Here is a 26,920-nt window from a genome sequence, read left to right as displayed (position 1 = left end):
AATCTCCTACACTCACTTGCTATTTTGTGTTTCTGCGGTGTTGCCATTTCTGGTGACTCACGGTAGAAGTTTTTCTCAGCTAAAATTTCGTTTCTGTGGCTGGCTCCATCTGGTGTTGAACCTGAGAAGTGCAACAGAGTTGAGCTCAAGCTTTTTGTGCGAGCCATATCCATTATATTTTCAGAATTTGCTGTGGTCCAATAAAAACTGGCCGTAGTTTGGACACCCTTAGAGTGCAATTTGGGCCTAATATCTGTCTGTCGCTGAACCAAAGGGAGATTTTCTGTGTTGCAGAGACTTTATTTTCCTAGAATAACTAGTTGGTCCAGTGTTGCTTCAAAGTTTTTTTTAAAATAAATTATGTTACATGTGCAATTGGTCACACTCTAGAGCCTTGAGATTCTCAGATTTGGTTAACCCTTTCTCAGTTGGGCAAGAGGGCAACTTGCAAAAAATAAAACATACTTTAGATTACGGTAGATTGTTGAACAGTTAAGTTAGCATTGTTTGTGTACAGAGTTGACATAGCAACCCTGACTCCATAAAAATCAGATCTACTTACCTGTAATGAGGGCACTTGTGCTATGGTTTTTGGTTGTCTGGACTCGGCCATCCCTGGCAGTGGATCCATTTACAGGAAGCTCCCTGTAATACAGCCTGTATCCAGTCAGGACTCCATTAATACTGTCTTCACTGGGGCGCTAGAAAACATGCAACATATACATTTCCACAGACATTAGTAATACATTTCCTCAAAAACAACTCGTGAGCCTATTATAATTTTTTCAACTGAGTTATTTTTTTTGTCACAGACTGGACAAAGGAATGCCATCAGAACTGCATTTGAGCTGTAGTTTATTAGTCTTCCAGAGTATTGGTCTTGCAGTAACTTGCAAAGGGGGAAGTGATGCTTCAATAGGTTTGGAACTCTCAGAAAGGTTGATGAAATTGCTGGTTACTTTGTGTTTTCATTGCTTCTTTCTGCTTTGACATAAGGCTACAAAGATGAGAACATACATTTACAGACAGTAGAGAAAGAGAGGCAAGCTGTAAAGTACTCAGAAGGGATCTACTGACTTTTCCTCTTCCTCTCTATTTCCTCTGTTGCTGAATTGACTGCTGAGGGCCCCTTTCAACCTGTACCACATTGCTTGCTGGGATATAATCATTAAGAGTTGGACATTTCTCTCCTGGCAAAGACAGTCCATCCCTCTGTTCTTTTCTACTTCCCTCCATACTTAAAATTTATCCTCACTGCTCTTTGACATTTTCTGCTTTAATAAATAAAGATAACCAAATTCACAGACACCAACACAAAGCAAATTTATATACAATTAAAATCTGACAAGCCTGTCTCTTAAAGTAAATGATTAATGTGATATTTTAAAATATAGTATGCTTAGTTGAGATCTATGTTTAAAAAGAACATTTGTTATGTTCAAAGAAAAGAAATACCTTCCACTGCACCATCACTGAGGTAGTAGTTGTTGGTTTCACTGAGAGGATCACTGGAGGCTCATTAGGAACTGGAAAGAAGACAGACAAAAAAACGAACAGGTAATTGCTTCATACAGATATCAACTCTACTCCAGGTTTCCCTTCATTCTCCATTCCAACCCTGGTCTTTACCATCCGGAAGAGTAGTAACAGCCTCTGTCTCCTTGCTGAGGACACTGTCTCCTACGTCATTGGTGGCCAGCATTCGAATCTTGTATGATGTGAAGGGCTTCAGCCTAAACAACCACAATCAGAATCAGCTTTACTATCCAAAAAGTGTGCACAAACACTTAAGTTTCAAGCACTCACAGCAAGTGTAAGACGCAAACAGACACATTGTCAAATTCCAGTGGAAATATGGTGTTAAGGGATTTCTTTGTCTGAATATGATCTTGTTTTAATCCACATGTTCAAACATTAACATTTATATTAAAAGACAGAAATTTGTTGCACAATCATCGTCATGCATAATTCACAACATTTATCTAAGTGTCATTTTCCATTTTGAACGATTTTTCTTGCCAAACATTAGCAGTGAAATTGGTGCATAAATCAGTATTCTGGCAAAATGACATGTTGTGGGTTCATGAGATAAAACAAAACAAAATTATAAAAAAATGTACTTTAAAAGGGTTTACGTTGACAGAAAACAATTGTTTATATAAGGTTTATTAAACCTTCCTGATGCTCAGAGAACCTACAACTAAACTCAGTTAAATTGTGTTTCCAAAAATTATTAACTGGTTATTAAACTTTGAGCAGAATCTCTGGGTTTCTGGCTTTATAATACCAAAGGAGCAAAGAGTGATGAGTTCTCTCAAAGGGATGTAAAATCTAAAAGCAAAGTGAACTTTTATTGGAGTAACAATGTTCTCACAGCGAAATGTTTACTGTGATTGATATGTACATATCAATATATATATATTTTCTTATACATATATGTACACATATGTACATATATGTTTTTCCCTCTCAGACAATTATCAAAACAGGGTGAGGTGGCAACACTTTTTCATATTTACAGTCTGACTGTAAACATGGATAAGTTAATGTAAGTAGCTATTTTCTTGAAATTATTTTCTGTCTTACGATCTGCCTTTACTGCATGGCAAAGTGAATAAATTGCCATGTCCAGGCAGTCTTAGTAAGGCAGGAAGACTGACGTACACTTTGATCAATACATGAAACTAATTACAGTACAACAGTGTTTTGCTACATTTATGTTATTCCAAACTTACAAGGTATTTTTTCTTAGGGTGAAGTTGTTTTTTGTTCTTGTTTTTTCTATTCTGTTTGTCTTACTAAGTAATAAATGCTGTCATAATCAGGACACAGGGACTGCTTTTGGTCTGGCTGATAAACCTCAGCTAGCTACATTAGCATTGAAGAAGAAAAAAGCACATTTAAATAGTTTGTTTAATAACATTTTGGATAAGATGGCAAGATGGCCCAATGTACTGCAAATATATCTATCTTTAAGCAATCACATAATGTGCAATACTATATCAAAGGGGCTGAATAGAAGGCAGTCACCATAGCTTACAAGTGTCTTCAGTTCACACTTTGCATGCCACTAACACATTCAGGCAGTTTTAATGAGTGTAATCTCACTTGAAACAGATTACTGTGTAGAAAAAATGCTAAAGGAAGAGTTTGCAACATGGCCAAGAAAAGAAAACAGATTTATTGCAAGTTATGTAGTCATCACAACAGTAACCAATATAACCATATTTTTAATATTGAGGAGTGCTGATTAACAACATGCTAATTATTTAAGACTGTGCAGAAGCAGCCTAATTCCAATGAAGTTTGTGTCTGATTGGAATGGACTGTACCTATCCACACCAAATTAAAGGGTTATTTCAATGTTTTTGAAGGACTCTGATCTACATTTGATCATCTCTTGTAGAATAAATAAATTAAAAATAGACACGGATTTTACATTCTTTAAAACACATTTAGTGAGTCATGAATATTAACGTAGGGCTGACAACATTACTCAAAATTAACGCATATTTTCTTAACTGCTGTCCATATTTTTCTTATAAGTCTCTACCACTACTAGTAAATTTCAGCATTATGAATACAAACAATGTTTATAATATAAATAAATAAAATATAAATATGATATAAATAAAATTAGTATGAAATTATAGTACCTGAAATATACCAACTTCATCATCCAAGCATTTCTTTGGAGTTGTTATTGTAATGACCATTTCCATATATTTTGCAGATCCCCATTTATTCCATTTGTGAAAAATATAAAACAGATTTCTGTATTTTCCCCTGAAAAAATTTGTTAAAATCCAAATCTTGTTTTGTTTATTGTAAGCTGAATTGTGGTCCACAATTCAATGTGTTAGTTTAGTTATTTTGGTATGTATGATGCAGGGGTCTCCAACTCCAGGCCTCGAGTGTCTCTGTCCTGGTTCCCTGCACACTGGAATCAAATCAATGGCTAGCTTCTGTAAAACTTGCTGACATGAAACAAGCTTAATTCTGCCTTTGGGTTCAGTTGTATTGGAGAAGGAATGCATGAAGAAACGGTAGGACAGTGGAACTTGAAGACTGGAGTTGGAAATGCCTGGTTGAACTTATTGCCCTGACTGTAGATATGTGTAAGTTTAGGATCTAATCAAATTTCTTGTAGCCATTTCCTGACGTATAATAACACAATTTGGAGAGCGGTGAAAAAAACTTTACATTGTTTCTACACTAGGGAAACCAGACAAATGGATATTCTGATTAAAAAGCACAATACTCCACAAACAGATTTCAGCTGCATTTATTTTACATAATCTACCCCGGCGCCTTCTTAAAAAAATACAATTATTATTATTCCTCAGTTTGGGTTCTTGTCTGTACTTAATGTGTGGACCACAATTCATTGGTAATAAAAATAAGTAACAGGGGAATTTATTTATCTCTATGATGAATGCCAGTAAATGTGGAGTGTGCTGTAAGTGATTAAAGTTTGCTTTGTCTTAGCCTTTGTAGGCAAATTTCCCGACACAAGATACTCAGAGCTCCTAACTAAGCCCTACTAAAAACAAGAGATCAAATAAAAGGTGTAATGCATAAAAAATACTTACTCGTCCATAATTTATTGCCAGTCTTTTTTTTCTGCTGGAAATTATTTGCCTATCCTTCAAAGGCATTTCTTCAAGTCATAAAGAGGAATTCAACTACTTACCAAAACCAAACAAACATTTAAAACGCTGCTGTGTACCTTTAACAGCTTAGGATAAATATTTTTCTGAAATAACCTTCTCACCTATTTTGAGACATGTTTTTCTCTTTCAGTGGCCTTAGGAAACCACACTAATGCTTGAATAACAATTAGCCTTCACCTTTACTAACTGTCTCTAGAGTCAAAGTGTTTTTATTACAATATTCAAACAACATCTGCATTTCTCCTCTGTTCAAGGTGAAGGATATTATGAGCCCAGAATAACAATATATATCAGCCAATTTAAAAATGCCTAACTCTAGAGGCACTTGTTCTCAAAGTGACATAAAACAGTAGCAAATCATAAAATACTGAAATTCTTTGATTTGGTTTACTTTAACATTTTACTGTTTATGTGAAAACACATTACCTTCTAAGTCAATTTTGTTGGGAGAGACTTGCTTTTATCTTCAGGGGTTAAGAAGACAGATGTTTGTGAAGCTGTGGTTTCATACCAGTTTGAAGGAGCGATCCAGCTCAATCCAAGAGAAAAGCTACTGTGACCACAGAAAGTTGCTTTATTTTACTACTTTGATTTTTCAACCTGTATATATTTCTCACAATTACACGCATAGAGGTAGAAAGCTGAAACCTTTAGAAAGATTTGTGTACAAAAAGGAATAGAACACCAAAGACACTAAGCCTAAACTAGTGGGGAGCCAACAGTGCTGAAAGGATGTTAAGGACAATGTTTGAAGATGTATGTGTGAAAAATGTGCCTGTGCAGATAAGTCTGGGGGGCATGATGTTTTGCTTCTAGAGTTTTGTGGAAACAACAATTAATACTCAGGAAAAATAAGCATGGGTGAGCATGTAGAAATGCGAGTTAATTTCTCCATTCTTTGTTGCAACAAGATCTCAGAAATGGCATCAAAACAACAACAGCGGCTCCACAGTGATGGCAGGCAGACTCTCCCTGAGGCAGGTCGAAACAGAGAAAGCTCACTCCAGCATCTCAAATAGCTCTATGATCACTCGAGAAGAAGAACGCTTAAACGTCACGAAGCACACTCCCGACACTGGTAAAAAGTCATCACAGCCCCACTTCTTAGGCTTTGTCGGCAAAGTTAGAGCCCGACCGATGTTGGCCGCTGCCTTAATGACACTATCATAGAGAGCTGGAAGATGAGGATGTGAAATGGAAGAGACAATAGTGCTGAAGCCCCCTTCAACTGGTAGAGCAGGGGTGATGCTTGAAGGAAAAAATGCCTTGCTGATAGTTTCTGAAAGCTGGGGCTGTTGATCGATGGAGAGAGAAAGGGAAGGAGACGGGGACAACAAGAGGGGTGACACATGAAAAGGCAAAAGCTGTTCTTAAGAAAGAATGGACAGAAGACACAGTCAAGCTTGAAAGCTCAGGAGTGGACAGAGACAGATGGAAAAGGGATATAAGCAAGTTAGAGCAATTCCTTCAGTGCTCAGGTGATACGTGAGTTGCTCCCTGGTTATGAAGTAGCCATGTTCATTTTACCACAACTGTTGACTCATTCTTTGCAGGATATATTTTTTTACTTTACTGTAAATAAACAAATGTTTCTTTACTGCCAAGTTTACAGCCAATTTGCACAAAGTTGCTTAGGCTATTTAAATTAATGCATGATCAATCATATTAAAAATCTAGGACCAGTATATTAACAACTGAATATCAATAAATTAGTTACATAGATTTTAACTCATTGAACATTTTAATGCAATTAATCACATTGTTCACATTCAAAGGTTCCGATCCAAACATTTGTATTGGTTTGTTTCTGGTATGCCTAGAAATGTGCTGCACAAGCCAAAGCTGCTTCTCTGGGTTTCATTTTGCTTAAAAAACTCCCCACCTGATTAGATGCTGGAAAATACTACTGCTGTGTTCAAGTTGTGCAAAAAAGAGCTGAACTGTCAACAAAGATATTCTAGACTAAAATCCTCTACTTCAAATGAAATATCTATCTCAATGCAACACATTGCCAACAAACAAACAGCAGTTAGCACAGATGTTCCCAAAAGTATCAATAGTTCTTATTTCTAAAAGACGATTTATTCAAAGAAACACTATTGATCATCAGGACTACTTTGCACTAATTTGATGGTGGAAGAACCTGAAAAACAGATTAAAAACAAATATCTTTATTGCTGAGCTCACAGCCCTATTTGTTTCGTGATTTTGAAGTGAAAAGGGTTTCTGGGTGTAGAATATATTGCTGGTTTTTGATTAAATGCTATTAATTAATTATTGGTCCTCCACTTAACTTGATTAAAAATGTATCAGTCTCACTACTGTGAAAAACATTTTAAAATTAATGTTCTAGACAGTTTGTTCCCATTTGCTCCCAACTCCATAATGCAAATGTGCCCACATAAATTACATGAAAACAAAATGGATCTAAATAGTTTTTCACTACATTTTAAACAGTTTGGAGTATATTAGAATTTAGTCCTCTAAAGTCTAGTCAAATATATAAAGATCTGATAGAAAGTTCATTGTGACCAGAAGTCTTTACAAGTCTCTTATCTCTTTGGATTTATAGAGATGTTATGTGACCAGTTTAGAAATTTGCTAGAGAGCCAAAGGAAACAAATCACAGCACAGCAGATAGGTTAGGGTCAGGCTTGTGGAGAAGTTTAAACAGTTCTTAAACAATATTCAATCTGAGAACAGGACAACTGCTAGTTACCCACATGGGCTGCATGGACGAGTTCTGACAAAAAGCCTGAATCATGTTGACAGATCCAACATCATCTGGTCAGACAGGAACAAAATGTATGCATGGTGGAAAATATACTCTTCAGACCCGAACACCCTGAACACAACCTTCCCAGTTGGTGAAACACATCAGTAGCAGTGTCATGCTACTGATCGGATGCTGGTTTTCTTAAAAGGTTTTGTGGCACTATGGCATTTTGACAGGCACCTAGACAAGAAGAAAAGCTGAGAGAGAAGGGGATGGTACAGGCTGGGAATGGAACTGGAGACATCTGTAGTCTCTGCACATGGTAGGCCTCCCCTACCATTGAGCGTGCAGTGCCGTGTGGCACCGTGAGGACACTAAACTAAAACCAAGAAGAAAGAGCACATAACACTAGTCTTAAATTTCCTTCACTAGCTCCCTGTAGCTCAAAGAGTAGATTTTAAAATACTGTTTACAAATCACTGAACGGTTTAGTACCACAATACATTAAAGATTTGCTGTTGTTGTATCAGCCTGCCAGACCTCTCAGGTCTTCCGGTTCTGGTCTGCTTTGCATCCCCAGAACCAGAACCAAACTAGGAGAAGAAGCTTTCAGCATCTATGCACCACAAATTTGGAACAAACTTCCAGAAAGCTGTAAAACAGCTGAAACACTGACTTCCTTTAAATCTCGACTAAAAACCCACCTGTTTAGAGTTGGATTTGACATGTAATCAATTACAAATTTAATGATTATTGGCTGAAAGTGCTGCAAATGTACCTACATATTAAACATGTTATATTTGCATTGTTATGGCATTTGACTTAATGTTTTTGATTATTGATTCGATGTTGCATGACTTTGTGTTTTTGTGTTTATTATGTAAAGCACTTTGAAATGCCTTCCTGCTGAAATGTGCTATAAAAATAAATTTTGATTTATTTATTTATTGATTGATTGATTAAAGCTGCTTAATTTGGAGACTGAATGGATCTAAATCCATGGTAATCCTGGAGGAAAATCTTGTGACAGAGATTCACCTCCAGCAAGACACTAACTCTACATTTGCAAGCAGGGCTAGAATGGAATCGGTCATGAGCGACGATAAAATAGCAGAACAGACTCATGACTGGACAACAAAGTTACAGAGTGACAAAGATAAAACAAATCGCATTAACAGCCAGTGTATTGCTTGTTCACAAGCAATACATATTTCTATAATTCAGTTTCAGTTTCTGAAGAGGATCTTAAGGCCCACTCCTATTGATAAATAGCCCCAAGTCAGATCATGACCCCGACTTTTGGGAATCACTGGTTTAGATGAAAGCATGCACTTATTTTAGAATGGCCCTGTCAAAGTCCAGAGCTACAGTATCTGTAGTTTGAATGATTTACTAGGTAATTACAATTAAATACATTACCTTGTTTAGTACAACAGTAACTTTCCTTGCAAAATCTAATTTTGTTTTTTGGTAAAAAATGTTTAATGTAAAATATGAGTAAAAAGACAAAACAAAATCAGTTACTTATTATATTACACTATTCAACATAACAACCAGGTTAGCACTGAAACAAGCCCATCCCAGACAAGATTACACAGTGGATTTAGACTTTGTTTCTAAAAAAACATTACTGGTGAATGAATGTCAATTTGAAGCCATTAGGATCTAATGATCTGATTCACTCCCTAGTAAAAGACAAAGAATGGCAACTGTCTTTTGTAGACAATCAGGGTGAAATGTACATTTTTGCTTCTTCATCTAATAAGTATGTCTGTATTTTTGCGTACCTGTTGACTGTCCAGGATGTCACATTGTGTGGGATGTCAGCTGTGTGGGTCTTCCAGGGCCCATTCGGCAGCTCCTTGAGCTGCAAAGTGAAGTACCTCAGAGGAGAGGAGCCCGAGCCACCAGTTGCCCAGTAAACACGAAGTCGGCGAGCCTCCACCTCATCCTGAGGAACAGAAAGCTTCCTGGGCGGTTGGGGGCGCTCTGCAAGGGAGGTGAGGAAGGGAGGCAGAGAAATGAGGGGCAGGGAGAAGTAGTAAAGATGTTTCCTTTAATGCATTTTTGTAACATTTTAGGAAAATTAAGATATTCAAAAGAATTTTAGCCATAGCAAATTGTTGGGACAAGTTTTTAATCTGGAATTTTCTTCATAATTATTCTTATTTGAGGAAGTTAACCCTTGTGAATACCACTCAAAGTTAGTCAAAGTGTTAGTTTGTATCAGCTCTAACCACCTAGTTTGCGGTTACTGACCTGAGAATATAAAAACGGAGCAAATTTAACATTTTTAAAAGTGAACTGCCATAAAACCTTTTAATGAGGGAAAAACCTCCACATTTCCCATTACCTTAAATAATAACAATTGACATGAAATGGGTATATAGCAATAAGCAGTACCTATAAAATCTTTTATATATAACTGGCTTTCAGAACTTTTAGGAAGCTTCATCGCAATTAAAAAGTTCATTTATTTAAAAAATTATTAAAATTACTACATACAAACTAGATCCTTTACAAAGTAATATATTTCAGATGCTATTTCTGGAAATAATAATACCTCACAGTGAATAATAATCCAAACTTGGGTTTCTTTGAAACAAGGAATATTAGAAAATCTACAAAATGTGAATCTTTATGATTATGGCCACACTTATGCAATCATGAGTAACCATGAACGTAGCATCATCAGAAGCATCTTTCAGGGTGGACTGTTGCTCAGTGCTTCAGAGTCCTCAGTTTTGCATTATATGTGGAAATCTTTTTTTTTTTTTTTTTTGCTAAACTGTTTAGATGTGCCTGTAAACTCTTCTCATCTTTTACTTTATTGTTTTTCTTACAGGGGGAAGGCAAAAGAATAAAGGAAGTTTATCTCCGTAGTGTGATGAAAAGTGTGCCTCAACTTCTGCTCGTGTGTTGCAGTCCTCTACAAACCTTTGCAACCGACTTTGATATTTTTCACATCTTGTCAAATTAACTATTTAAAACTATTTAAAAGATTATTTTATTCTGATTATTTTTGCTTACTAGTAAAACATAATGATGGCAGCATCATGGTCTAAAGATGAGTTTGCTTCTGCATTTGATAGGAACATACAGTTAAAACTACATCCTGGTAAATCCAAAAACATTCTTGGAAAAGAAAGAGACTGACATACAGTCCACGTCTAAATCTATATAACGTAAAAGATTCCTTCCATCCCTGCTGACTGAGCTCAAGCTACTAAACATAGAAGCTAATGCACAACAATTTCAGCTGATGGCCATTTTCCTCATGTCTGGCAAGTGTAACTGCAAAAAATTGGAATTTTATTTGTAAGACATTTAAAAAAAAAAACTATAAATTATTTCTTCCCAATTAACATCTAAGTTCTAATTTATATAAACAATCACAAAAAGTCTTAAGAAAACATAGTGAAATTTGTGTTTGTACAGTGAAAAAGTCCATGGGGTGTGACTACTTTCACAAAGAGCTTTATATGTCTATCAGTATGTGCTACATTGGATAAAGGTTTATGTGAACCACCGCATTTAATGCCTTCAACATCAACAAAAAACATTTCTCAACATGCTGCCAGTGTGCGTACATGCATGTGTGAGTATGTATGCATATGTTTGTAATACCTTGTGGAGACCATGTTCCTTGACACATACTATATACTACCCACGTTGTGGGGACTCACTGCTACTGGTGGGGTCCCCACAAGGGGAAACAAGGGGAAACGCTGTTTGTTGGTCAGGGGTTAGATTTCAGACTACGGTGTGAATTGAGTTTTGGTTACTATTAAGTATGTAATGGTTAGGGTTAAAGTAGGGTTAGTGTTAGGGTAGGGTAAGTGATATTGAAAGTGATTTTGAGTTTTCAGAGAAAATTCAAATTTTCAGAGAAAATTCAAAAATCAGAGGATTAATCTGAACATCAATTCTAAAGCCAGAACCATTGCTGTACCCAAACACAACAAATACAGGAAAAATGACCTATTTTCAACTACTTTATCATAAAACCCTAGAAGAAATTATAAGTCAAGCTCCTGCTATCTGGATGTCCTACCCACACATTTCTTTAAGAAAGTCCTGCCTGTTATTGCTACTGATGCTACCAAATAGTAAACTCATCAGGCATTTCCCCCAGGCTTTGAAAACAGCAGTCATCAAACCACTGCTAAAAAAGAACAATCTGGACAAATCACTACTGCAGAATTACAGGCTGATCCAAAACCTGACAAAGTTGTTGAAAAAACTGTGTGTGAACAATTAAATAGTTTCCTCATGATGACCAACTGCTTTGACTCTTTCCATTCTGGTTTTCGTGCTCACCACAGCAGGGAGACTGGCCTAGTCAAAGTATTCAATGATATCCATATAAATACGGACTGTGGGAGAACCACAGTGCTGGTTCTGTTGGATCTTAGAGAAGCTTTTGACTCTGTCGACCATGACATATTACTGAATCGACTGGAGAGTTGGATTGGACTCTCCGGTTCGGTGCTCGACTGGTTTGAATCTTACATAAAGAACAGTGATTTTTTTGTTTCAATTGGAAACTTCTCATCAAAGAGGTCAAAGGTCACATGTGGAGTATTCTAAAGTTCAATCCTAGGACCCCTTTTATTCAATATTTATATACTACCACTAGCTCAGGTTATAACAGGAAATAATATTAGCTACCATAACTATGCGGGTGACACACAGCTCTACGATGTCACCAGGTGACTCTGAACCCATCCAATCACTGAATAAATGTTTAGAACAGATAAATGTGTGGATGTGCCAAAACTTTCTAACAAAAACAAAACTGAAGTAATTTATTTTTGGACCTAAAGAGAAACGATCTAGAGTTAATGCACAGCTTCAGTTATTACAACTAAAAACTAGCGATCAGGCCCGAAACCTGGGAGTAGTGATGGACTTGGGCTTGAACCTTGCGAGCCACATAAAGACGATTACAAAGTCGGCCTTCTACCACCTGAAGAACATCTCCAGGATTAGAGGACTAATGTCTCAGCCAGATCTAGAGAAACTCATCCATGCGTTTATCATTAGTCGCATTGATTATTGCAACAGAGTGTTCACAGGCCTGTCCAACAAATCAATCCTCCAGCTGCAGCTGATCCAGAAGCTGCTGCTTGTCTTAAATCACCTGCACTAGCTCCCTGTAGCTCAAAGAATAGATTTTAAAATACTGTTGTCAGTTTATAAATCACTGAATGATTTAGCACCACAATACATCAAAGATCTGCTGTTGTTGTATCAACCTTCCAGACTCTCAGGTTCTGGTTCTGGTTTGCTCTGCATCCCCAAAACCAGAACCAAAAGAGGAGAAGCAACTTCCAGCATCTATGCACCAAAAATTTGGAACAAACGTCCAGAAAACTGTAAAACAGCGGAAACCCTGACTTCTTTTAAATCTCAACTAAAAACACGCAAACATGCGTGCGTGTGTGTTTTTGTCCTTGGTATTCAATTGCAAAATGAAGGCTGGCTCTTGGAGTTGCTATCTCTGTACAGCTTTGTTAAGTGATGAGTAGACCTCAACACAAACTCGACACACGAGTAGAAACACACCTGCAGGCTTAACTGTCTCATTGTGGGGGGCATCGACCTATTGATTGACTCCAGAAATAAAAGCATTATTGATTGTCTCTGAAGTTTAATTAATCTACATTTATTTTGTGGAAAAAAAACCGATCACAGCCAAGCACACATTGATAACTACACAATGCTTAGCCTCCTACACTCAGCCTTATCACAAGTAATTTGGCTCAAATGTGTTTGTCTTCTTCTTCCCTCCTCACAACACCGTTGTCCAGTGCGATCAAAATCCAACTTATTCTATACTTCCTTTCTGATACCATCTTCTTTTGAATGCCGGTTGTCCTTTTTTCTGATTCACAGTTGAGATTTTGTTCTGATAATAAACTCATAATTGTAAGAACAAGTGGGCTTCTGTCAGCACGAGTACTTCTGCTCAGTGTTGTATAAAGTACTGAAATCTCGGAGTCAAGTAAAAGTATCGGTACCTCTCCAAAATATGACTTTGGTAAAAGTCCAAGTCACTGACTGAAATGTTACTTGAGTGTTACTTTAGTGTATTAAAGTACGTGAAATGTCTTGTACTTAAGTATGAAAATTACTGTAAAAATGGATGTGCTCAAGTAATGTAATAAAAAGTACAAGTAAAAAGTAAAACAAGGCAAATGCAGTTTGAATGACATTTTTTATATTTTGGTAAACTTGTCAAATACACTTAAAATAATGTACACAACCAAGTGCAGGCAAAATTAAACCTGCTAATAGATAAACCTGCAGCATCATTTAGTTGAGAAAATTAGGTGCTTTACCTAAACCACAAGATTAACTTAACCTGCTTTACAACTGAACCAGCTTCTTAGTAAACCCTCCAGGACAGAAAATACAAAGTTTTTGTAAGCCTTAAGTTTTTTCTTTAAGTAAGGTCAGTGCTGAAAATGAGAAAAATAAATAGTGGCCAAAATGCGGCCAACATGAAGAAAAAAAAAACGTTACGATTACTCTACTTCACAAACTATAGGTGGACACAACTGGTCATTATGTAAAAGAAAAAAAGAATTGGGAGGGAAATGCAGCTTATTTGGCATCTGAAGAGGGAGAGCTTTTTTGCTAACTTGGTGTTTAATGGGAGAAGTGAAACAGACCTCCGTGAAGCTGACACCCCACCTACTCAAATAATCCAGCAAATAGTCTGATTGGTCAGTGCTCCGTTTATGTCGTTAAAATGTTTGTTTGTGCAGCTTTGGTTTCCGAGATATTAAAAATGATTTTTTAGGCCATCCAAAATTGTTGTACTTAGATGGTTTTGTTGGTTTTTGTTAGACCTAGCTTGACAAAGACTGTGCTGCTGAACTGGCAGGAGATCAGAAATGGATTGCATTAAAGTCTCTTTGCTGAAAGTTATCAAAACAAAATCCTAGAAAAGCCAAGATGGTTTGATTGTTAAAACTATTTAAAAAGCAAAGAAGAGCAATATTCAATAAACTATAAAAAATGCAAAGATGTATTAACTTTCTGATAAAACAAATAACATATGATGAAGCAGATAGAACGTGGTAGGGAGTTCTTTCACAGTTTTTCTGTTGTTTTTGAAACATTCTGGAATTTGAACCAACGTAGATAATAACTAATAATAAAGATCTTATTATTTCTAGATTCCAGATGTAATAAAAGACAATGCAAAAATTCTCAAAGAGTGGGTTTGGGCTGTTTATGTTCTGTTTCATAACTTCTGAATCAAAACAAACTGCTTTATTTCTTCCATTTACTTTTTGCTTGGAAGTTACAGAAAGAATCTCTTCTGACTTTCAGGCTGTTAGCAGTCATTTTTTGGAAAAATGAAAATATTTTCAGTCTCAGGTTTTTAGAAACTGAACAGCAGGAAAATAACAGTCAGAGATAAACATCATAAATCTCACCACAGGAGCAGGCTGTCATACTCTTTTTTTAGTCTGTGTTTTTCAGAAATCATCTTACTGTTTTTGTTTATGCTTTGCCATGAGACCACCGAGTGCCAAGATTAGATGAAATGTTACTGGGAATAACAGCATGTTTTCTGCCCTAAAATCCTAATTGCCATAATTGCAAAAATAATGACAGAAGTGTTGATCAGAAATAATTACTAAGGTTTACAAAATAAGAGGTAGTGTACAGATATGGTTCCATGTCTGTTTTTTTTTTCACTTTAATTTTTAATGACAAATAAAGTAATGGAAGAATCAAGGCTGTTGGCAAGAGATATACTTAATCCCCTCTTAGGTGATAGATAAGTTAATTTGAAGTTGTTCAGACTCCCCAGGTTATTTTTTTTACATTTCTAACTCTCAATGTAACTCTGCAGGAGACCTGGTATCTGGAAGGCTTAATATTCACAGTTTTGTCCACAAGAGTCAATAAATGTCATTTTGTCTTGTTCTGTACTTGTTAAATTATCCTCTACTGTTAAAAGGTCATATTTTAATTTGTGATCATTTTTAGTGGATTGTAACAATGGCACATGTATGTTCATTGACAAACTGCTTGTTGATGAGGAGCTAAAAACCTGAGTCTTGTTTCTGCAGATTTCACTCGCTGTTCTTTCTCTGATTTCAATTTCTGTGACTGTTTTACATAAGCTGTGATGTTAAAAAACATCCATCGCAAGCTTATTTTTGTAAATTGGATCTTTTCGTCATGACTCAATATACAATCATTGATCAGTTTAAATTTCATTTTCTGTAGCTGTTCTACTGTTCTATCTGTCTGTCTGTCACTTCATCATAAGGCAATAAAATGACATGCAGGATGGGAAACCATGCACCCATTGATAGCTTGAAACAATTTAAACAAATCAATTAATCAAACTTATAATTTTGGATTGTGGAAGGAGGCCTGAGTACCTGCATATGTATACGCACTCTGGGGACAACATTCAAACTCCATGCAGAAAGACCCTTGGCCAGGATATAAACTTAGGACCTTCTTGCTCCAGGGAAACAACAACGCTGCTAAGTCTGTCACCCTGCAGCCTATGTCACACTTGAGGCACTTCTAAAAATTGAATTATTGTACAGTCTTTTATCCACTGGCAAGATAAGTTAAGAAAGGTATGCAAATGATTCACAGCTCTACATTATACTGTCACAAAGTCATTATGAGCAAATGGTCTGAAAAAAAATCAGCGTATGGATGTGCCATAGTTTTCTCCAGCTGAATAGAAACAAAACAAAGGAATAATCTTTGAAACAAAGGATGAACAATCTAGAGTCAGCAAACAGCTTCAGTTATTACAGCTATAAATTAGACATCAGACCTGAAATATGGGAGTAGTGATGGACTCTGACCTGAACCTTCAGAGCCACAAAGTCGGCCTTCTTTCACCTGAAGAACATTTCCAGGTTTAAAGGACTAATGTCCCAGCAAGATCTATGCAAACTCATCCATGGATTTATCTTTAGTCAAATTAATTGCTGAAAGTGTCTTCACAGGTCATTTTCTGCAGCTAAGATGTGCAGTCTGTTTAAAATTAACTATGATATCTTTGGTACGGTTTGTCTTTGTAGATGTGAACAAAATATCTGTACTAAAACTATTTGGGGGAAGTGGTCTCTGTAAGGTTCCTAATAGACTTGGTATCAAAAATATTACATTTCATTCTGCAGCTAACCTCCCACATCACACAAGTTCCCAAACACAACAGAAAACAGTCTTAGACATAAATTAAGTTTAGAGGATATGAAGGTATGCTGAATCTGAGTACCACTAGTTGATTGCTTGCTGACGCCATGGACAGACGTTTCACTGTCCATCAGGTGCTACATTGTACGTTTGCACATATTGTATTACATGAGTTCTTAAGCATCAGATGATCGGCATCTGATGCTGAAGATATTCTTGTACTGAAGATGTTCAAAGTAGGAGTGTCTTCATACAGCGAACATCTTTATGTTATGAAGATTTTCTTGAACATCTTGAGTTGAACATATTGTGTTTAATATGGGATGGGAACGATAGGATGTTCTTTGGCTTATGTTGAAGATATTCAACACAAGAACAGCTTATAAGTTCAACACCTTATGTTGAGCAGAAGATGATTTTTATTCTGCGTTGAACATCTCATATTATTATAAGATGTTGATGTTGAACAACAGTAATATTGTTCAACGTCAACATAAGAGCTGATGTTAAATTGTTCACAAAATCAAGGTACATTTTGTTTTGTTGCGTCACAAGAGGTATTTTATACTTCACTTCCTAAAGGAATATAAAGGAATGAAGCGTTGACAAAAAAGTTCCAAATTGTTCTTTTTTTGTGTCTTTTAGTATAATTAATTCAAAAGTAATTACTTAACATTTATATTATTACAATAATAAACCTTCACTGTGTAAAAGAAAACTGCTACAACACTTGGTTTGTGATAAAAAAAAAGTATAGTACTGCTGATTGTCTTTTTGTATTGTATAACAAAAATACATGACATAAAATGTACTCATTTAAGTTGAATTGATAAATAACAGATTGTTACATCATGCAAAATAGATGTTATTTTGGGGCTTTTGTTAGGGCGAGTCATTTTTGACCCGTAGGACAAGGGGAGTAAAAAAATGTTAGGATCGCACAAGGGTTAAAGCACAATCAAAAATTCCATAATGAGAGATATTTCCAGTTGGCCAATTTGTCTTTCTTCTAAGGAAGGGAAACCTGTAGTAGTCTTTATCTAGATTGATGACTGACAAATTTTAGTCTGGAACTTCATATGGGAGCTCAATTAAATAGTTTTAAATATACTGGCAGAATGATGCAAAATTGATCCATTTTTCAGGCATTTTTAAAACACAGACTGTACTAAGATTTAATTACAAACACACAAAAATAAAATATCATTTAGAGATTGATCTTCAGATTGTGATTAGATTTTTGTCAAAAAGTGGGAGAGTAAAAATATTTTCAACCCCACTTTTAAAAAAGGAGGTTGCTGTTTCTCCATTTGCTCAATCACTCATAGATGCATCGTTGCAATTCTTCAGTATAACTGTGTTGAAAAGTTATTGTTACAAATTCCACATGAGATATCTGCACAAAAAAACTGCAGAAACATTAAAAGTTACCAGTAAAAGCTTTTTTGTTTCATCAAAACAAAATAAACATGCTGATTTTTTAAATTGGACCTTTTTGACATGGCTTATTATGCAATCGCTATTATTTATCACATTAAATTACATTTTCAGGAGGTGTTCTAATTGGACCTTACCTCAGTGAACACTAACGCATCCACACCCACACAGAGAACACACTTTTGTATCTTCACAGAAAAACAACAACTTTTCTTTCAAATCTTGCAAAAACTACAAGCAACAACATCAGCAAACCATCAACCACATACTATTCACTGCAAACATAGCAGCAAAAATGTCTCTGAGGTTTTGTCTTATTTCCCACAGCAGATATTTTGACTCAGTGCAGAAATAAAAGCCCAGAGAGCTAATAGCATTCATTATACTCCTGTTTCAGTTCAGAGCTCCGTCAGTGAGACCTTGTGTGCTGGGCTCTGAACCTGCTATGCACAGATAGAGTATCTAGAATGGTGCTATCATTAAAAAGTATCTTTGGACCAAGCTCAGCTGTAGAGTGGTATTTCCTCTTTCCTGTGGAAAAGTTCACATTTGTTGTCCCTCTGCCTCTTTCTCACCTTTCTTATAAATACAACTTTGAAAATTCTTTTTGTCTCTCCAGGTTTCAAATCTTTAATTAATCATTTGTAGGAGGCAGGTCAAATTTTATTACTGATAGTGTTGGTTTCACATTTTGTTGCACTGACACCTCAGAAAGTTTGATTCATAATTCAGAAAATAGTCAAATAACTTCAATAAATCAACCAGAATGCTGATCCGGATACTGCTTCAGAGTGTTCTTTACCTCTGCGTTCAGTGGTAATTACCAGGGCCTCCTGTTGCTCGCCCCAGCCCATGGCAGTGCGAGCTGTGAGGCAAAACACGTAGGTGTGTTCAGAGGAGAGGCCTGTGACAGTGAACTGGCGAGCATTGGAGCCCACTTCCACAGTGGTCCACCGCAGAGGGTCCCTGCTGTAAAGGCAGTATGATATTTGGTAGCCTAGTGAAAAGTGGAGGAAAAGACAAAAAAAATAATTATTTGGTGTTGAATTCTGTGTTTGTACCCACAAGAACTAAAATCATCTAAATATGAAATTATGACAGCATTGCCATCGTGCTATTTTCCAGACTATTTTCAATTCACGAGTAAAAATGTAAAAAAAATAAATAAATAATAGTAGTTTTTAATAGAGATTTGATGACTGTAACTGATGCTGTATAAATGTAAAAAAGTGAGTCATAAATAAATTCATGACTCACAAAAATAAAGGTAAAACTAAAATAACGCATCTTAGATCTTAATTACCAGTGAAAAAATTTTGTCAGCGAAAAACTATTATTAACACAGTGGACTAGATTTGAGAAGGAAATAATACAAAAAAATCTCAATATAAATCAAAATTATTACACCATGGAGAGCTGGATTTGGACTCACTCAATATGAAAGTGGACAATAACATAACAGGCTGGTTCAGTGTCAGTGAATGGTCCTGAAGACATTTCTAAACGAGACTCAGTAGTGTGTGTGACTTCTGGTACTCGTCTCCTCCCAACAACTCCTTGGAGTGCTGCTGATGAGACGCCGGATGTTCTGAGGGGTCTCTTACCAGACCTGGATGAGAGCGTCAGTTAGCTCCTGAACAGTCTGTGCTGTGATGTGGCATTGGTGAATTGACCAAAACATAATGTTCCAGATGTGCTCAGTTGGATTCAGGTCAGGGGAACGGGCAGGCCAGTCCATAAAATCAGTGCCCTCATCATGCAGAAAGTTGTCAGAAGGAAGTCAGGCCCCACTGTACCAGCATATGGTCTTACAGTGGGTCTGAGGATTTCATTCCGGTACCTTATGGCAGTTAGGGCACCGCTGACTAACAAATGGAGAGCTGTGTAGCCATTTAAAGAAATGCCTCCCCACACCATGACTGACCCACCACCATGCTGGAGGATGTTGCAGGCAGTATAATACTCCCCACAATATCTAAAGAATCCTTCATGTCTGTCACATGTTCTCAGTGTGAACCTGCTGTCATCTGCTAAGAGCACAGGGTCTCAATGGAGAAATTTATGGTGTTCTCTAGCAAATGCCAATCATCCTGCATAGAGTTGGGCTGTAACCACCGGCCCTATATGAGGATATTGGGTCCTCGTTCCATCCTGATATAGTCTATTTTTGAATAGAAAATGCACATTATAGCCTGCTGGAGGTCACTTTGTAGGGCCCCTCTGGTAGTGGACCTGCTGTTCCTTGTTGCACAAAGGACAAGGTAGCAGTCCTGCTGCTGGATTGTAGGTCTCCTATGGCCCAATTCATCTCTCCTGATTTACTCGCCCACTCCTGGTTCCTAATCCATTCTCTGGACATCGTGCTCAGAGACACACCAAATAACCTTGCCACCACTTGCATTGATGTTTAGTCTAGAATTAGCTGCGCTTCTTAAGCAACTTCAGTGGGCTGTAAAAAAAAAAAAAGCCTCATCATGCCTTAATGCGTGACAGCACTGACAAATTGAAAAAGTGACTAAAATTTCAACCAGAAATGACGAGAACAGAGAAATGATCTGTGGTCACCACCTGCAGCATCACTTTTTATAGGGGCTGTCTTGCTAATTGCCTCTCATTTCCACCTGTTGAGTTTTCCATTTTGCACAGCAACAGGTGAATAAGTGTTACTACCTAACTGGTGACATTGATTCCACAAAAGTGTGACTGAATAGGAGTTACATTGTTCTGTTTAGGTGTCCCCTTCATTTTTTGTGCAGTGTATGTATGTAATCAATCTGTTCCCTTATCTTCACAGCTACACATTATTTTGTGTGCAATTTAAAATCCCAACATGGTAGTGAGTGGATGTAAGGTGACAAAATGGAACAGAAGTTCTCAGGCCTTTTTGCAGGATGTATTATCAGGAGTGCCCATAAAATCTTTGGGGTGCTTTATTTTCCCAGTCTGAAATTCTTTGACACATGTAGGTTCTTCCCATTGAAGATACAAAAGTCATGCTTTTGATGCCGAACCGCCAGGACCGCAGCTTCATGAAATCTCACACACACACACACACACACACACACACACACACACACACACACACACACACACACACACACACACACACACACACACACACACACACACACACACACGCACACACACACACACACACACACACGCACATAAACGTAAACACACACACACCCACACATTCTTCCAGAGGCATTATATAAACAAACAACCTCCTGTCTGTATCCTTGGCAATGACCCATGGTGTACAATGCTTGTGTGTGTTTCTCAGGCTCCAGTGCAGTAAGTCAAGTAATAATGCCAACCCCCACATACACACACTAACCAGCGATCCCCATTCAAGCTTTCTACAAGCCAACACTGCTCACAAAGACCTATATTACTGAGATTGTAATGGGTTGCAAATACAGTCTTCATACACACTGCCCTCCTGCACACTGTGCAGAAACACACAAATAGGCTGATGTGATTAGGTCATAGTGCGACTGCCAGGATAATACTCTGCTCAGAGGCACCTAATCTGGTTGAGTGAGTGATAATCTCATCAGATAGTCTGATTGTATGTTAATGTGAGTTCTGCATGTGGAAGACTTTAGGATAGCAGCCAGATCAAAAATCAAATCTAATCATCTAGGGCAGGGGTGCTAAAGTCCAGTCCTGGAGCGCTACCATCCTGCAACTATCAGATGCATCCCTGCTCCAACACACCTGAATCAAATGAATGACTCGTTACCAGGCCTGTTCATAGCTGAGCCTGGTCTACTGGAGTAAGGCTGCAACTAAAAGTTGCAGGACGGTAGCTCTCGAGGTAGCTCTTGAGCACCCCTGATCTAGGTCAAGGCATGGTTTTGTTCTGGGCGAAATATTTTTAGGATATTGAAGCTTTGGAGGTAGATGAGGGATAATCCCTCATCTACATCTATAATCCTAGGATAGTCATTGGGTCTTATATTATTCCTCCTGCTGTGGCCTGCATTATCCTTTTTAATTTTTATAAAATCGTGCAGCTCTTTTCAAACATCTAATATGCATCATTACAGGCCTAATTATTTGGTGTAAGGAATGATGTAAGGAATAAATTGATCACTTTTGAGTTGATGTTTCTCACAATTCATTCTGAAATGCCACTTAAAATCAACACCCTACAGCATGATGCTGCCTCAATTATCTGCCATTTTACTGTTGGGTAGTGTTATCTTTAGTCAAATTTTTAAAATGTATTTAAAAAATTATATATCCACTTGAAACACAGTATATAAACACTGTATGCATCTATGTTCCCACAGAGATTGTCAGGGAACATAGATGCATTTTTCCAAATCAAACTCCACAACTTTTCTTTTCATTGTTTGTCTTTCATCTGCCTTCTGCTTTAACCATTCCCTGAGAACCCGCAGAGAAATGAGGCAGTCACAAACACAAAGGAAACCAGTGCACAACAGTTGTTTCTATCTTCATTTGCACACATAAAATGCACTCAACAAGGACACCGTTTGTGTTTGTCGGTGTAATGGAGAAAGAGGTATTTACCCTCCCACTCATCCTTCTGTCACAGGGAGGTGTCGCACTAAATGTCCTCCCCTCCAACAGAATGCAGTCACACATCACTCAAACTGTCCTGCTAAACTTCCTTCCCTGCTGAGAGGACAAATACCTCCATTTCCTGCTCAGCATACACACTCATACTATCTTTCCCTTTAATCTCTATACTTCTCCTTCCTGCCTTTCTTTTCCCTTTGTCACTGGCTCTGCAGCTCAACAAATCCAGTGAAACATACTTATACATAAAACAGTCATATGTGATTCTATACATCATCTATTTTAAAAAAGGAACCTTTCACACATGCTAGTTTAATAATTTAAAAAACAGAACACTATAGTGTGCATACACCCACAAACTTCACCAGCCGAGTGAACTGAAAGATGAAGACTGAACAAGCTCTTTGTTATCTTATGACTTTTACTTCCCTACTTCCCCTGAAGTATGGGTGTCAGTCATCCAGTCTGCCATCTTGCAAATTTTAGATACATTTATTTTCTAATGAACCTCAGCCTAGTAAAAACCAGCCCTCTGATCTACTGGTCCTCACTGATCCAGACCCCCTGAATAGTGCTCTATTCAGGGGGTCTGGACCAGTGAGGGTTTCTGATATGTGCAACATGGACAACTACCCAGGGCGGCATTCTATGTAGGGTAGCAAGAGTGCTTCCACAAGTGGAGGATGAGAATGTCAAGTGTAACAAATTACCATCACCCTGCACAACAGCATCAACATCAGGTGTGGTGGAAAGATTTCAGGGTCTCAACTAGGGAATCCCTGGTTTAAAGGACCACCACAGTTATTTGTGATTCTATGTTATTTTGTGAGCATCTCTGGAAATCTTTTCTTTTCTTTTTCTTTTTTACCTAAAATGATGCCGTTGGGAAACGCAGGAGGCTGCCAGACCACCCGAACCGATGTCAGTCGAACCTCTGGAAACATCATACGGATTGGGGGACCAGGTACTGGAAATAAAAATAGTTAAGGTTGTTCGCAGCAGAATAAATGTGTATTAAAACAAAACTTAAAAAACAGCAGAATGAATAACCACAAGGTAAACCAGTCGTATATCAAAAATATACTGAAAGCATGTAATTCCAAAGCCCCAATGTCAACCCAACTATCAAGCATGGTGGTAAGCAGACTGGCATTAAGATTCAATAACAACCTCTGTTGTGTCTTTACTCCAACATAAATAAAGATTCGACTCAGAGGTTCAAATGAACGTGACTTTTATGATATTCACTTCAGTGTCGAAAACAATATATCAATGCGCAGGCGCATAACATAGAAGGCAACTCAGCAAAAAGGGGAGTGACTCCGCTAAAGCAAATACATCCACTATACTACACTCCTCCACTTTTAGAGTAATGCTCTACAATCTAAGTAACACATAACATTTCCGATATTTTAAACACAATTTGCAAACCAGGTAACACACATCAAAACCTCAATTTTTTTATTTATTTTTTTTTTTTTAACAACATAAGTCCCACAAATAAAACTCATAAATCCAATCTTTTAGGGGGTGCCCTGAGTCGTTCAGGGTTACGCCTGGGGACCTGTGGGGTGCGCTCGGTAGGGGGCACTTCCTCAGCAACTGGGGGTGTCATTGTACTGGGTTCAGAGTTGGTTGCAGGATCAGGTAGACGTGCCAGTTGCTCTGGTGTCTTTAGTTGAGCATTCAACAGCTGATCCACAGACGTCTCCAGGTATGCTCTCCAGTGTCCACCTCGTACATCAGAGGGCCGCTCTGAGTGATTATCTTTCCAGGCGTCCATTTTTCCCCTCGGTAGTCACATGCCAGGACCTGCTGACCCACATCGAATCTCCTTGGCGGTTCACTCGAAAAGTTGCTGAACTGTTTGTTCTGCACTTCTCTCCTCAGGTTCGGGTTCAGAAGGTCAATGGGAGATCTGAGCTGTCTTTTCATAAACAGCATTGCAGGTGTCTGATTAGTTGTTGCATGGACAGAATTGCGGTACACCAGAAGGAAATTGTCAATTTTGTGTTGAAGAGAGATGTCTTCTTTTGTCATTGCTTTTATGGACTTTTTGAATGTTTGTACGAACCATTCTGCTAACCCGTTTGTTGCTGGATGATGAGGTGCTGACTTGAAATGCTTGATACCATTCTTTTTCATGAAATCGTGGAATTCTTCAGAAGTATATCGTGGGCCATTGCCACTCACAATTTGCTCAGGCAAAGATGGTTCTCAGAACAGAAATGGTCTTTTCTGATGTTGTTGATTTCATTGGGATTACTTCTGGCCATTTTGAGTGAGCGTCCACAGCTATGAGAAACATAGAGTTCATGAATGGACCAGCAAAATCAATGTGCACTCTCTGCCAGGGTGCAGACGGCCATTCCCACGGATGTAAGGGAGCCTGTGGTGGTGCATTTTGAACACTCAGGCATCCTGGGCAGGTTTTAGTGATGTCCTCAATCTGTTTATCTATCCCTGGCCACCATACATAGCTACGGGCCAGACTTTTCATTTTCACTGTACCTACATGAGCTTCATGCAGGCTTTCCAACACTCTGGTGCGAAGCTTGGAGGCACTACCACACGTGATCCACACATCAAGGTTCCCTGGCATACTGACAGCTGGTCACGTCTTGCTGAAAACTCAGGAAAACATGGATTCCCATGGGCAGGCCAGCCTTGTACTGTGATGTCATACACCTTGGAAAGTGCTGGGTCATTCCGCGTTTCTTTTCTTATCATGGCATTTGTAACTGGCAACTGGTCTACCAGTGTTGTGTGGAACATTTCAGCTGGATCACCTTTTGATGGTGGTTCCTCCACAGACATTGACAATGGAAGGCGTGACAATCCATCAGCATTGCAGTGTTGTTTAGTCCCCTTGAACTCGATGTCATATGAGTGTGCTCCTAAGAACAGAGCCCATCGCTGTAGTCGTGCAGCTGACATCACTGGAATTCCTTTTCGTGGATTGAATATTGATACTAGGGGCTGATGATCTGTCACTAAGGTAAACCTTCGGCCATAGAGGTAATGATGGAACTTTTTGATACCCCATACTAAGCTAAGGGCTTCCCTGTCAATCTGTGCATAATTGCGTTCAGCACTTGACAAGGACCTTGAAGCGAATGCAATTGGGCGTTCAAGTCCATTATCCATCGTGTGTAACAGGACTGCGCCAATGCCATACGGATGATCATCATCATCTTTTCCTGTTATGATAATATCATCCAGGTAGCATTGTGTTCCAGGTATGTCCTGGAGCACCTGATCCATGGCTCTTTGCCAGTTTGCTGGAGCTGAAGCAACACCAAACACAAGACGATTGTATTGGTAAAGTCCCTTATGAGTGTTGATGGTTAGGAACTTTTTGCTTGACTCCTCCACTTCCATCTGGAGATAGGCTTGTGACAAGTCAATCTTTGAAAACTTCTCCCCACCAGCCAATGATGAGAAGATGTCCTCTATTCGTGGCATGGGGTACTGCACTGTGCGCAGCACCGGGTTGATGCTTACTTTGAAGTCCCCACATATACGCACTTCACTTTTTCCTTTCTTCATTACCGGAACAATGGGTGTAGCCCAGTCACTCCAGTCAACTTTTGAGAGAATGCCAGATGCCTCCAAGCTTTGTAGTTCGGCGTCTGTCTTTGTCAAGTTCAATTTTTGCTTTTATGCGTTTTAGTTTACCAATGTCTTTCTCAAACACATGTGCATGAGCCTCCAATAACTGTGGCAATCTCTGCTCAGGCCTCCGGGTGGAGCTCTTGAGGCCTGTTGAGATATTCAGGGCTTTTATTGCATGCCAGTCAAGCTGAATTCTTCTCATCCATTCACGCCCCAGTAGTGCTGGGCCTGTGGTTTTCAGGACATAGAGCTCTAGCTTGTGTGTTTGGTCACCATAGACCACATTCACTATAAGTTTACCTTTTGGTGACACTTTTTCACCTTTGTAGGTTTTTAACACCACTGATGTCTTTTTCAGTGGTAAGTGGGAGAACAGCCTGTCATAATCGGTTTCAGAGATCACTGACAAAGCTGGACCTGTGTCCAGTTCCATCTTTAGTTTCACTCCAGACTCTGTAGTTGTGATCCATATTATTTTTCTGTCTTCTTCGGTTATACTATGCAGCTCTAAGCATGACAGGTCATCGTCTTCACTGCTGTTTGTGTTGTCAGAATGTTCTGTAACTTTGTGCATTTCAGTTGCTTTGGCCTTTGATTTAAATTTAAAAACTTTGTTCTTTTCAGATTTTCCTTTTTGAGTATTTGTTTGGTCTGATTTGCATGCTCTTTCTATGTGACCTTGCTTGTGGCATTTCCTGCATGTCTTTTCTTTGAAACAGCAGTCGTTTGCATTGTG

General features: G+C 38.1%; 1 protein-coding gene across 2 annotated transcripts in view; it reads right to left on the bottom strand.

Moving 5' to 3' along the window:
- LOC129353727 (protein sidekick-1-like) overlaps positions 1–26,920 on the bottom strand; it is a 355,296-nt gene that overhangs the window by 22,157 nt on the left and 306,219 nt on the right. The window contains exons 28-34 of one of the 2 annotated variants that reach the window (XM_055023085.1): positions 23,438–23,536; positions 18,818–19,012; positions 9,177–9,378; positions 1,630–1,733; positions 1,456–1,526; positions 563–701; positions 17–121 (exon numbers count right to left, since the gene is read on the bottom strand). In XM_055023085.1, the coding sequence (XP_054879060.1) occupies positions 17–121; positions 563–701; positions 1,456–1,526; positions 1,630–1,733; positions 9,177–9,378; positions 18,818–19,012; positions 23,438–23,536 (915 nt within the window). The remainder of the gene's footprint in view (positions 1–16; positions 122–562; positions 702–1,455; positions 1,527–1,629; positions 1,734–9,176; positions 9,379–18,817; positions 19,013–23,437; positions 23,537–26,920) is intronic. The other variant, XM_055023086.1, reaches the window with a different exon arrangement.

The sequence above is a fragment of the Poeciliopsis prolifica genome, unplaced genomic scaffold (assembly GCF_027474105.1).
Source record: "Poeciliopsis prolifica strain line A6 unplaced genomic scaffold, Auburn_PproV2 SCAFFOLD095, whole genome shotgun sequence".
NCBI lineage: Eukaryota > Metazoa > Chordata > Actinopteri > Cyprinodontiformes > Poeciliidae > Poeciliopsis > Poeciliopsis prolifica.
This window is presented reverse-complemented; position numbering and strand designations above follow the sequence as displayed.